The 14,171-nt window shown below is 38.5% G+C and overlaps 2 protein-coding genes across 3 annotated transcripts in view; both read left to right on the top strand.

Moving 5' to 3' along the window:
• The window catches only part of LOC107641192 (LEAF RUST 10 DISEASE-RESISTANCE LOCUS RECEPTOR-LIKE PROTEIN KINASE-like 2.4), a 76,104-nt gene continuing 61,933 nt past the window's right edge, over window positions 1-14,171 (top strand). Inside the window, exon 1 of one of the 2 annotated variants that reach the window (XM_021102873.1) lies at window positions 1-1,356. In XM_021102873.1, coding sequence (XP_020958532.1) covers window positions 420-1,356 — 937 coding nt within the window. In that variant the 5' untranslated portion in view covers window positions 1-419. The remainder of the gene's footprint in view (window positions 1,357-14,171) is intronic. The other variant, XM_021102874.1, reaches the window with a different exon arrangement.
• The window catches only part of LOC107641196 (LEAF RUST 10 DISEASE-RESISTANCE LOCUS RECEPTOR-LIKE PROTEIN KINASE-like 2.5), a 3,117-nt gene continuing 88 nt past the window's right edge, over window positions 11,143-14,171 (top strand). The window contains exons 1-3 of the mRNA XM_021102879.1: window positions 11,143-12,105; window positions 12,637-12,675; window positions 12,934-14,171. The exon at window positions 12,934-14,171 is cut by the window's right edge and continues 88 nt beyond it. Of these exons, the coding sequence (XP_020958538.1) occupies window positions 11,973-12,105; window positions 12,637-12,675; window positions 12,934-14,093 (1,332 nt within the window). The 5' untranslated portion in view covers window positions 11,143-11,972 and the 3' untranslated portion in view covers window positions 14,094-14,171. The remainder of the gene's footprint in view (window positions 12,106-12,636; window positions 12,676-12,933) is intronic.

Genomic DNA, 14,171 nt, shown 5'->3' with positions numbered 1-14,171 from the left:
TGAGGTGTCAGAAAGTCTATTAAATAAAAATTAAGAACACATCTAACCCGTGAATCGCTGTTTTCAGGCCGACGAGTCCCACTTCTATTTTCAGTGACAAACTACTTCAACGCGGACGACCACTGTCCTTGCTCTTCTCCTGAGCGGAGCCCAACGAAGAACAGGCCGACCTTAGCCACTAATAAATAAGTGCCACCAGAGTGGGCCACTCCAGCTTTGCATCAGCGTTTGTTTATCAACTTATCATGCATTTTAATTAAAACCACATGGTCTGGTTGTAGTAATTGACTTATTCCTTTGTTATACATGCAGTACGAGTGATTTCTTTAAGAAATGAAAAGATTAAATATGAAATCGGTAGGTATCGTTTTGGCACTTGATTAGTGTATTTAGGAGTAGTTTCCTAGTGGTTTTGCAAAATGGTATCTTTCCCCAAAATACAGCACATTATCCATTGTTTTTCAAAATCATTCAAGAAAATGGCTCGTCCTCTTCTTCTTCTTCCTCCACTTCCACCTTCTTTCGTCAAGGCCTTTGTTTTCTTTTCATCACTCTTGTTGCCAACATATAGTGCCGGTGATGTTAAAGGTTACACAGATTGTGCACCTTTTACCTGTGGCACCTTCAAGAACATTAGTTACCCATTTTGGAATAGCAACCAACCTGATTACTGTGGCCATCCTAGGTTCAAGCTTGATTGCCAACAAGACCAAGTGACTATAAACATCAAATCACAGAAGTTTGATGTCATCGACATCGATCAAAATAGTCAAAGTTTGAAGATTGCCAGGTTTGATTTGTACAATGATCCTTGTTCCAGGGACAATACCAATGTGAGTTTGGATAACGATTTCTTCAAATTCACTTCCAACGATGGCAACATAACTCTGGTATATGACTGTGATCCTCCTTCATATTGGTCTGATATAAGCTTTAAATATTTTGGGATGTTTAATTGCTCCATATATGGTGGTGATCCTAGTGCTGCATACTTAGTTCTGATGGAAAATCTGGGTGTTATTTTTGATATGGGGTGTAAATTTATCATTGTTCCTGCCCTAGCGAAGGATATACTAAGTTTCAATAACTATGCGTTAAATAATGGTTTTGAGGTTGGATGGAGTGGAGTGAATGAAACCCTATGTGATAGTTGCAAACAATCTGGTGGGAGGTGTGGACACAATGCATCTTTAAATGAATTCATCTGCTTCTGTCGAAATAATCAGCAAACATATGGTGGGATTTGCAGCAATAGTAGTCTGTCTCAGTCACCAACCTTATCAGCACCAATACCATCAGAGCCGTTGTCATCACCTTATCCAGGTCCACTAAATTATCCAGATCAGGGTGCTAAGAGTATGTGTTCTTCCTACTTTTATTTTTTATTAGGTTTGTCCTATTGGATTTTAAGAAAAATCTTATGATTGCCTTGCCCACCGCATTAGCATTGCAGTGGCAAATTATGGCCTTTCGTGTTTGTTTCCCTGCAATTTTTTTGCTTGCAACACAACTGCAGTTGACTGCAACCACATTTTAAAGTTTTTTAGTTTAATCTTTGAGTAGCCAAATTTCATAAATTCACTCTGGTAGGATAGGTAGAGCTCCATTTCTTAGACATGGAATTGTTTGGTTTGAGTGTTCAAAGGTACTCTTCTTTGATCATGTTCATGTTGTGCTGTTGATATATGATCTATTATTAAGGACGCATAATAATGAGATCATGTATTTGAATTTTCTAACTTAAATATAGGGTTAATGAATTTGGGTCTGTTAGCAGATATTGACTTTTGAAGATGTAGTAGTAATAATGAGCACAAACTTTTAAAAGCCTTCATATGACATGGTAATAGTATGTGTCAATGTGTCACTTTGTTGATTGCATATTAAAACTTTGGATTTCATTTGAAGATGACAGATACCAAACTAATCAAATTATTTTTTTATTATAACGTTCAAGTTTATTTTAAAATTTTTAATACAAAAACATATAAGAAATAAAAGAAACTTATACAGGTATTATATTGGCCCCAACAACTAATAACATTGTGTTGGCTGTTTAGTTTGGATTATGAGTACAGCTTCTAGGAAGAAAATTTAAAACACAGGATATATCATATTAGTTCTCTTTTGTATCTTACTTTGTATGGAAATTGACATCTTATTGGACCTTCTATTTATTAGAAATGGAACTTAGGAATTTCCATAACCTATAGTTGACTCTCCAATCTTCATATTATTTTGTATTTAGAGTAAAGTATCGTTTTTGTCCCCAACGTTTGGGGTAAATTCTATTTGTGTCTCTAACGTTTAAATTGTCCTATTTGTATCCCTAACGTTTGTAAAAGTGATTCAATGTTATCCTGCCGTCAATTACACATCATGAGCGCTTTAGTTTCAGTTTTAAAAATCTCTTCTTGAAGTTAGAATACAAATGTCTGGGATAGAATCGATGATCTACTCCGAAAAATAGCTCACCAAATGCTGAAACGTTATGGACACAAATAGGACTTACCCAAACGTTGGGGACAAAAACAATACCTTACTCTTGTATTTATTTTGGCCTATAAATTCTTCCTTTGCTCAGTTTGCTTGTATTGTTGCAAAACATACATATGAATGTCCTGTTCTTGGTCATAGGCCTATCATTTCCTATTGCCCCAGTAAAATTTTAAGATTACAATTTTTTAGGATTCTATCCCATTCTCACCTTAATACCAAACTAAGCCAAAAATTTCTATTCTGTTCCCACCTGTTAATTAAACAAATTACAACATTTAGAATGGGATTAGTTCTGAAAACTTAAATCTTTAGCCACTGCCACCTACTTATTTCTTCTGTAATTTAAAGTGCATGAATGATTGGTTTGGTACATCTGAATTTAGAAATCTAAGGTAGAGGTCAAAATGTTATTGTCTATTTACTAACTTTAAGTTGATGATATGGTAATAAGTTATTAGGCTATTAGCTACATCTTGTTCTATTTCAGCTGATGCAAAATAGATAACTAGTTTATGTTATGTTAATGCATTCAACTTTTAAGCCATTATTAAATAGCAAGTTGATGCTGATGAAGTACCTACGGAAAAATATAAATTAAAATTGTATGATCTATGCCGTTTCTCGATTTGCTGTCATTTTAGTCGTACTAGACTTCTTTAATGAAGTTGACTCTTAACAGTTCCCTTGGTACTCAACATCTGATAATTCATTTAGATGAACCAAATCACAATTACACCTCTAGTTGTGGTGATTACCTTGATAGAGATTAATCATCAAAGTCATGGTTAGGGTAAATTATGTGTTCCCTGCGTTGCATGGATTTGTTTATTTCTCAGTTAACTGTCTCAACTTCCTACTTTCTATCTCAGATTCAAGCTACTTTAACGTTGACATAGTTTTTTAAATGTAGCTATGCACCTATGGTCAAATGTAAATTGCAATTAAGCATGAAACATGTCATTGCTGCATAAGCTGTGTCATTTTGGTCATCATAGAATTTTAAGATGGTGAAGACTTGGTCCAGAGCGTTAAAAGCTAAATGAATAAAGGTCGGTAGTAAGAAAAATGTGAGAAACACGCGTCTTGTTTTCTTTTGGTTAGTTATGTCATATGTGTGTTCTTTTCCATTACTATAGAAAAAGGAATATAAACAATCACAAGGGAAATGATGAGGAAAAGCTATTAAAGTACTACTAGCACCGAATATAAACGGAAAATAGTAGTTCAGCTCACAATTTTGAATATTAAACATTATATTTGTTATCATTGATTTTGTATTAGCGCAGTAGTATTTTTTTCCTGACGATTGAAATAAACTAAATAAAAAAAAATAAAACAAACAAAATAAGGAACTGCTTAAATAAAGGAATAGTCTCGTTTAAGATTACTCTTAAACTCCTCCTAAGGTGAAAGAAAATCCACATATGAAAGTTGTAACTTCATCGCCATCTTTGCCATAGTATCTGCCACCGTGTTTGCATCTCTCATAATCAAACGAAAGTCAACACGCCAATTCTAATGCATGATATTTCTTATTTTGAGCACCAATGGATCAATAAACCCAAAACCATGAGTAACAAGATTAAATGCTTCCACACAATCCGTCTCACAAATAACATCTCGTTGACCCACATCCCAAGCTAAGAGATATCCTCTCCAAATGGCAAACAATTCTCCTTGAAGAATACTATTACTCTCAATTATTCCCAAACACCCCATTTGCCAACTCCCATTACAATCTCTAATAACACAAACAAAACCAACACTATCACCCGAACCAAAATAACTAGCATCACAATTAATCTTAAAAGTACCAATAGATGGGGGATTCCAAAAACCATTTAGAGTAGAGGGAATGGATATACGTTGTAATTTAAAAATATTCCTAAATTCCTTTTCTGAAGTTAATGCCAGACAAATCACTTTTTCCGGAAACCAAGTTTCATGAGGATTAAAGATGTCATTATTCCTTACTCACCATATCCACCAAAATCCCGAAAAGAACTTGAAGGGATGCTCTCTGCTATGATACAAGAACCAGTTCTTCAAATCCAAAGGATGACAAGAAATATCCAACCTATGCCAGACAAGTTGAACTTTTGGACAATCTCGAATATAATGTAAAATCGATTCTTGGCTAAAAAGATATCTTAGACACCTATCCGATGACGACATTCATCTTCTAAAGCGAAAACTTGCAGTAGGAAGAGCCTCCTTAAGACACAACCAAACCAAAAATTTATGCTTTTCCGGAACAAGCTGACGCCAAAGCCAAAGCCAAAGCCAATTCTCCCACTCCTTTCAACCAAATAGCTGTTTACACAACCACAAGTAACCATTACGTGAGTCATCTATTGCGTGAGTCATAGACTTTGGTAGCAGACCCACACAAATACCAACCTACTTCCGGACCTGCTTGTTCATCTGAATTGTAAGAAAAAATATTACCTTTCAGATTTTGAGATAAAAGAGAATAAAGAGTATTAGCGCAGCAGTATAAAAAGTAGTAAATGATTTCACGACTACGAGTTATTTTATTGCCAAAAAAAGAAGTAATAAAGAAAAAACTAAAAACGAGTGAAGAAAGACAAGGGAACGTGGGTGGCAGTTTCGGGGTTGACTGACTCTGCCTAATTGGTCGTTAAAACATGCAACCCCATTTTGTTTGTAGAAGACTCATGAGTATAGTTTTCCATGGCCGTGGTCAACACTCAACACCTCCTTCAACTGGAAAATGAAAAATCAAATACAGTGATGGCAAATGGCAACCGTGGCCATTATTTTCGTAAGAACTTCACACCATCACACCAATAACCGGTCTTCTTAATGCTTCCTGCGTACACGGTACTAAATAAAACTGTTGTAAGCTGTATTGAGTTTTTGAAGAATGGATTGCCACGTCCATAGTGAACTCCCTATGGTGTTTGCATCCATAGGGATCATCATCTCCTTGTTGTTGATGGCCGCTTTGCCACCTCCCTGTCTCAATCATCTCCTTGTTGTAGTCAGCTGCAACGTGTCTATCTCGTTTACACTGTAAACGAGATATATAGAAGACAATCATAGCAGCTATAAAAGGATGTCTAACCCTTGGTATTTCTCACAAACTTTTTCTATCCTTTTCGTGTCTCATATTTCTCACGAATACAAGGCATTAATGGTCAGTAATAGTCCATATATAGTTGTGCTTGTTTATCCGAATTGGCATATGAGAAATAGCAACAACGAGATGACATTTGAGTGTGAAGATCCAATATTGTTTCGCATTTAGCGTGTGGAAACGTTATCAGATTTAAAGAGTTTGATATTGAGCAAGCTCGGTGGAACACAAGCGAGGGAAATCGGAAGGGTGGCGTATAGGTTACTGGCACCTATGGGGAACGGAGTCTTCCGGTTTCGACTATTCCGACTTCAAGAGGACGAGCATGTGCGACTGATGTTCGACATCCATGGGAGGATCATGGTGGAACAGGTAATAGAGCTTTCCGCAGAGGTGGGACACAGTGGTGGTGGGAGTTCCGTATACTTGACCTATGTACAGGACGACCGACCTCTCGCACCACCGCCCATTCATGTCGCCATTCCAGTGGATGAGGCCGAGGAGGGCGAGGAGGAGTCGAACAAGGATTACGTGGCGGATAGTGCAAACAGCGACTCGTCCGATGGTAGGGATGAGGATGAGTGAGTTCCAGAGACACTTGTTCAGACTGTGGCGTGCCATGTCCTGCCTCCACCTCACCCAATTCTGCCGCTATCGACAGTGTCAACTCACTATCACAGTCTGGATCTGGACGCCATGCATGAGATGACTCCGTTTCCTGACACGGGTGAAGAGGATTACAACCTAGACGGCAGTGTAGAGTTTTGGGTCGGTCACAAGTTTAGAAGCCGAGAGGCAGTGCTTCAGGGTGTGAAGAACTACAGTATTCGTAGGAGTGCGGAGTACCGGGTGATCGAATCGGACCAGTTAAAGTACCATGTGTAGTGCCGTCAAGCTAAGAATGGGTGTCAATGGAGCCTCCATGTGGCCCTTCGGCAGAACCTCGAATACTGGTAAGCTTAAATTTACTTGCGCTTTTTAGTACTTCTGTACAATATATTAAGTAGGTATACGACATGGTTAAAGCAATACTGTTTTGTTGTGTTCAGGGAGGTTCAGAGGGTTGGTGGAGTATACAGTTGTCTAGCACCCATTATATCTCAAGACCATCGTCAGTTAGACAGCAGTCTGATCTGCAGGGTCATCTTGCCATTGATTCAGTCCAATCCCTCTGCAAGCATTCCGGTTTTGCAAGGTGCAGTCCAAGCAAGCTATCACTTTAAACCATCCTACAGAAAGGTGTGGATGGCCAAACAGAAGGCAATTGCACAGATATACGGGGATTGGGAAGAGTCAAATAATAAGGTGCCGAAGCTACTTCAGGCACTGCAAAGCTATTTTTCTGGTACCATTTGTGACCTACGCGTCAAACCGTTCTACGATGGACACCTCCTGGTATGCGACTGCAGTATGTTCGACAAGGTATTTTGCGCTTTCCTGTCATGTGTCAAGGCCTTCAAGCATTGCAAGCCCTTTGTGTTTGTAGACGGTACACATCTGTATGGCAGGTACGGTGGAGTGTTGCTTATTGCGGTGGCGCAAGATAGGAATAGCAACATCCTGCCTATTGCTTTTGCCATTGTGGAGTCCGATGGACCTCTTCCTGCTGGGTCCCAGATGGACCTCCCTCATACCAACCTGGTGGTGATGTATCCCAAGTTGGCCGAGACTGCTGCCCACCGAAACCGGATGAATGCCACGCTCCATGCCCTGGGGGAGGGGGAGGAGGTGGAGGAGTCGGTCCCATAGGTAAAGCCACACTGTGATGTGGGATGTCACCATCATCCTCCTGGTGGTCGTACTCTGCCTCCTCCTCAGACTCTGCATCACCCCTAGCCCGTCGAGGCCTGGGCCTCTCCCTCCTGACCGGCTCACCTGGTCGACGCTCTCTATGACCCTTCTCCCTCCTAGCAGGTTGGCGAGTGTCCTCTTTCACCTCCCTCGCACGTCTCCTCCGATCCGGCACGCCCCTCGGGAGGGTGAGATCGTCTCTCGGCTGGTTGGCAGTGAGCTGGACGTCGGGGGGCAACTCTACCAGCCTCGAGTCCTCCAAAACCTCTTGCCCCGATAGATGCCGCACACGGCAAGCCCCACGCCACCAATCATAGTACTCTCTGGTAGGCCTGTTGTCAAACGTATGATGCACGGTGATCCTACGACCGGATTCGAACCTCTATGTCCAACCATTGTACCACTGCTGGAGTCGCCTCGGCCACCAGACATCCTCACCACGGCCAGTGGTGGTCAAATAAACTAGTATCACTATCAGAATAACAAACAACTAAATTAATATAACTTTTAAGAAATTATCCATGATTCATATCTGTCAAGATTCACTGGAGTGCCTGGCACCTGCTACTCCCCATTGAACTGCCGTTTCACCCGATCAACGTGGTGAAACCGGAAAATATTGAAGCAGACCAGCGGGACGGCTGACAACCAAGTACCCTACTCCTCCTCCTCACAGAACCAATGCGGGCACAGGGCCTGCATCGCAGGGTCATCGTAGACTCTCCATGCAAACTGAATAAAAAATATGTCCGACATCAGTAACCATCCGCTATCTATCTAACTGTCGAAAATATACCGTAATACAACACAACAAGTATTTAAAATCATAATATATTTTATTTCATGACTAACCTCATCGAACCGTAACCGGTCGATCGAAACCCTCTAATGCAGGACCCTGGCCTGGTGCTGATCCCTAATCTGCTGCTGCAATCCGACCAACCTGACAGTAACGGAGATATATACGATTCGTTAAGTAACAAACCATATGAATTGACAACGATATTTAATGCAAATACTAAAATGATATTTGGTTACCTCGCAGCTAGCGGATACTGGTAGATTCCTCTATCTGGTGGACACCATTGAGGAAATGTTTGATAAATCCAGCTCATCAAAAGCGGAGTGCAATCGGCGATGTCCGTGTCGCCCCGCTGTGCCGCCAAACAGAGTGACTGGTACGTCCAGGACAGCATAGCCGAGCCCCAGGATAACACCCTACATTCTGCGAAGTCCTGGAGAAGCGATAGCCAACGTATGTGCACCAGGTTGTTGGACTTGTCTATCAACAAATACCCTCCGATCAGTAACATAATATAGCACCTGGCGTACTGTCGGAGGGTCTCCGGGTCATTGGTCGGGGCATCTGGCAGACACGATCACGCAACCACACCAGCTTCAGCGTGAAGGACTCCTTCCTCTACGCAGCTTGCTGTGCTGCCACCAGAGGCCTGGCACCAAGCAGCTGCTTACCATGGCCCACGTGTCCGTGCCGTGCCACCTACCGAAGTCACGAAGGCACCCCCAATGGGGTTTCTGTGTGCGCGTAGGCCTAGGTGGTACGCCACGTCCTGCAGGGTGATAGTGACCTCACCTCACGGGCGTCGCTCCACGAGTGCCGAAATCAGGGAATTGTCAAAAGTGAAGTCCCTGAGGGGCACCGTGTCGCTGAATCCGACCTTAGCCAGATACGGGACAATGGCGTCCGGTGGAGGAAGGGTATAGCTGACTCGCTAGGGCAGTAGAAGGCGAGGCCTCTGCGGAATTAAAAAAAATTAACTTATAAAGAGATAATCATAAATTTTTGTAGTCTACTTAAAACCATAGAGCTACTTCTACTTAAGAATATACTTCCATGTTTCTAGTCTAAACATGTCTCTAAATTACATATGCCAGTAAGCAAATTCTAATTAAGTCATAACAATCTTACACAAGCAAATACAGTTCTAAATTCATCCTACAGACTAATCCCTAAAGCATTTTACTTAGTGCTTGTCACTATGGGACTACCCTAACAATGTCCACATACTTAGATTAACCAAATAGAACGCAACTAACCTTGAAGTCGGCCGCCTCGGTGTAATGCGACGTCTCGTTCAGTCTGTTAATGTCTCCGTCGTTTCCCGCCTGGTGTGCCATCACCATATCAGTCTCAAATATGGTAGAAAAGGGTTAAAAGAGGGGAGAAAGAAGTTGACTAAGTCAAAATAGAGCCCAAATACACGCCGTAAATGATTTAAACGAGATAGCTACGGTGCAACTGACATGCTTATCTCGTTTACAGTGTAATGAGATAAGACTAAGGCATTTAAATCGGTAATTAGTTTTTAAATTATTTATTTTAGTAATTATTATATTTATTTTATTTATTTAAATAAAAAATTTCTTATTTACCTAGAGGTGATAGGTTTAAGTCTCACTTCTAAGTTCTAACATCGAAAAAAAAAAATCAAACAAAAAACTTGGGGTACACCAGGTTTTAAGCTAAACAATAAAGTGATGATTTTTTTGGGATTTGAATCTTCTAAATTTTAGATTTCACATGGTAAAGTGTAATTTCTCACTATTTACTTCATAGGTGGGATCAAGAGAAAATATAAGAAAAAAAAGTAAGATATTACACTTTATCATCTCGAATAAAAATTCAAAATTTAGAGATTCTAAATTCATTTTCTTGAACGATAATAAGAAAATGATAATAATCAATCAACATAAATTTTAAATATTAGATTCATAACTTTTAGTTTGAGTTACAAATTTAATTGATTTTTATTATATCCATTGTTGATTAAAAAATAGAATAGATATTATCGCTTTTTATCCTATAATGTTATTCTATTTCTTATAAATTTATGTAAAATACAATACAAAGATATTATGTATGAAAGACATTTTTAAAAAATAGAAGTAATATTTTTTTTTTAATTCTTCTTACGATTTAGATAAAGTAGTTGAAGTTTCGGACATATTTCTCTTGGGAAAGAAATAAACTGCTAGAGGCTTATCTTATCTGATTAACGACATGATAATAAAATCTCATAAGTGTGTGCAACTGTGCATCATAGGTCAAGATTTTTCACTGAACTAGTCAAAGAGATAAAATAGAAGGAATGCAGGGAAATTATTTTTCTAGTTCTGGCAAAAGCTACATCTTTTGAGGGTTATATTAGTGATGTCACATGTCAACGGATTTGTCTCCCTGGGTTTTGCATATGCATGAAAGTGCAGCAGCAATTCCTATTATTTATTTGTTTATTTATTGAATTATTTTTTAAATTATGGGGTTAGAATTAGATAGTGCGCTAAGTCTTTGTTTTCGCTCTGGTCCAACGGGGTCTTTCACAGTCACAGACTTCATTTTCTGCTTTCTTCTGTACATGACATGTTTTTCTTTCTCCACTTTCCCTTTCAAAGTCCTCACATACATGTATTCTCTTACAAAGAACTTCTAAAAACACTACTATCTAAATTTTAAGTGCAGCATCCTTGTGATGTCACCATTACTGGGAATGACAATATTCTCATTCTCACCATTAGTATTTGTTTTGTGTCTAATTTTTTTTAAAAAATTTAATAAAGAAAAAGGAGTCTTCATACTTCTTTTTCAAGCTACTTCACCGACTTTCCATTATCAACATTCAACTTTTGACATTGTTATTATGTTTAAACAAATTTAATACTACAAAACACACCACCCCTAACAAAATTCACAAAACTACTAAGTTCATGAAAACAAATATTGGTAGTCGGCCTACTTCTTTATAAATGTGAATGGGTAATTCTCTGGTGGATTATTTTCAAACACCAATCATGACCCCCACTATAAAATAATAGCATATAAAAAGTTTTCCACAATAGCTGCCAACTCCGATGAATTTCTTCTCTAAATGCTTCCAAATTCTTTTCTCCTATGTCCTTCTCTGCACCCCTTCCAAATCTCAAGCAACAAAAGATCCTTCGAATCTCCATCCATTACAATGAGCCTCAAATGTACATTATAATCACCATTATCTTCTTGTTCTTCCTGGCTACTACTGTGGTATCTGTTAATCCAAAATTTGTGGCCTGCACACCTAGAAGCTGTGGAAATGGTCTAAACATTAAGTATCCATTCTGGATCCCTTACGAACAGGATTCATTTTGCGGCTATCCTCACTTTGAGATCACCTGCAAGAACAAGAATCCAATTCTCAAAGCATCCAATTATGACTTGCTAGTGTAAAAGATATCAGTTGCTCCAACTCTTCATTTACTGCTGCTAACCTTGCTACCTATGAGGAAAAGTGTCCTGCTCCCATGCACAACTACAGTTTTGATCAGTTACCATTTACTTATAGTTCTGAGAACAATAATCTCTCTTTCTTCTATAACTGTACCACAAAACCAATAGATTTCCCCATATATGAAGTAGATTGTGCTAAAAATGCTACTCATTATTCATTTGCGGTTTTTCATAAGGAGGTACTGGAGCACAAAAACTACTCCATGAATGTGTCAGTTTGTGATTAATGTGCCACTGAACATGAATGCTGCTGTTAATTTTAGTAGCTTATTGCAAATGAATTAGACTGAAATTTTGAAGATGGGATTTCTTTTAAACTGGACTTCACCTGATTGCCAATACTGTGAGAAAAGTGGTGGACGGTGTGGATTTGATGGTTATCAGTTTCTCTGTTTCTGCAAGGATAAGTCATACCTGAAAAGTTGTGGTGATGGTAATTTATTACATATTAGGAAATATTCTAATCATATTTCTTGTAGTTTAATTATCAAGTGTTCTTCTTTGAACTTTCTTCATGTGCACATTCTAATGGTTGAATTTGAAGAAAATATAAAAGAAGTGCGGAACAATATGCATGGTTGAATAGCTTATGTTCTCTGGTTACCTAGCATCACACTATATATAGTCACTAGGGAATTGATAGATAGCTATTTCCTAAGACTCTGTGGTTCAATGACAAACATCATAGGGTACAACTCAACAACCACCTAACTTATTCTTTATCAACTTGTTTGATATTATAGTGCAGTATACGGTTATTTTCTCTTCCCATTTACTCCCTTCAGGGTGTCATGTAACTTTTGGTGCATTAAGCCAAAATCATTGATGCTTTCTTTCTTCATGTAACTTTGGTCAAAGCACACACACTCAAATATTCATGATTATGTTTTCTGGCTTTACCCTAAACTCGAATAAAGACAGGCTCAAGAGTGCTATAACTCATCTTTGTTTTCACTGTTAACAGATGCAATACATCTCCGGACATGGATAGTCATTGTTATAGGTATTACATCCAGCCTCCTCTGATATTTTCTTGGGCTATTTTTGTAGTGTATGTTTCAGTTGTTAACGTTAAAGGGGTAGACCATGAAATAGTTTCTGTCAATTACAAGTGAACAACTATAACTTTCTTAGCGAAGATCCCAGAAGTATAACAAATTACACTTGTATATTTTGGGTTTTTCTTTCATAACAAAAGTTTATAGAAATTAAAAGCATATTAAATGTTCCTTTAATTCTTTAATTATTTGCTAATTAACAGGTGCTACAGCAGCTGCAGTAATTGTAGGATTGTTGAGTATTTGTTGTTTTACCTACATGTCACCAGCATCGCAAGAAAAATCCTGCTTTCCAACAAAGGGTAACCAAGATATTGAAACTTTCTTAAAAAATCATGGAGTGTTAACTATAAAAAGATATAAATTCTCTGATGTGAAGAAAATGACCAACTCCTTCAAAGTTAAACTAGGACAAGGTGGTTTTGGTGTTGTATATAAAGGAAAGTTATCCAATGATTCCGATGTGGCAGTCAAAATGTTGAATCCATCCAAAGGAAATGGTGAAGAATTTATTAACGAGGTAGCTAGCATTAGTAGAACTTCTCATGTTAATGTTGTCGCCCTTCTTGGATTTTGCTTAGAAGGTCACAAGAAAGTTCTCATCTATGAATTTATGTCCAATGGTTCCCTTGACAATTTTATTTACAAAAAGAACCCTAAGAATACACCACTCTTGAGTTGGGATAATTTATATCAAATTTCCATAGGGATTGCTAGAGGATTGGAGTATTTGCATAGAGGATGCAACATTCTTATTTTACATTTTGACATAAAACCACATAATATTCTTTTGGATGAAAACTTTTGTCCTAAGATATCAGATTTTGGACTAGCAAAGCTTTGTCCTAGAAAAGAAAGTCATATTTCAATGTCCGAAACTAGAGGAACAATAGGGTACATAGCTCCAGAAGTGTGGAACAGACAATTCGGTAGAGTTTCACATAAATCTGATGTTTATAGCTATGGAATGATGCTTCTAGAAATGGTAGGAATGAAGGAGAACATCCCTGCAAAGACAAGTCACACAAGTGAGATGTACTTCCCTGATTGGATATACAAAAGGCTTGATCAAGGAACTCAACTGGGACCTGATGATGATGGGGAAGTGGCCATAGAGGAAAATGATGTTGTTAAGAAAATGACAATGGTGGGTTTATGGTGCATTCAACCAATTCCAAATGACAGACCAACAATGAGTAGAGTTGTAGAAATGTTGGAGGGCAGCATGAATTCCCTGGAAATGCCACCAAGACCTGTCCTGTCTTCAATAAGAGTGGTAGTAGAATCTTCTTCTAATGTTGTATCGTTGGTAGAATCTTCTTCTGTTGTATCAGTTGTAGAATCTTCTACTAGTGTAACTTAGATGCATTTACATTGTACTCCCTCTATTGTCTATGTGTACCAAGCACACATAGCTACTTGAATGTTTTCACTGAAAAAA

The sequence above is a fragment of the Arachis ipaensis genome, chromosome B05 (assembly GCF_000816755.2).
Source record: "Arachis ipaensis cultivar K30076 chromosome B05, Araip1.1, whole genome shotgun sequence".
NCBI classification, from domain to species: Eukaryota; Viridiplantae; Streptophyta; class Magnoliopsida; order Fabales; family Fabaceae; genus Arachis; species Arachis ipaensis.
This window is presented reverse-complemented; position numbering and strand designations above follow the sequence as displayed.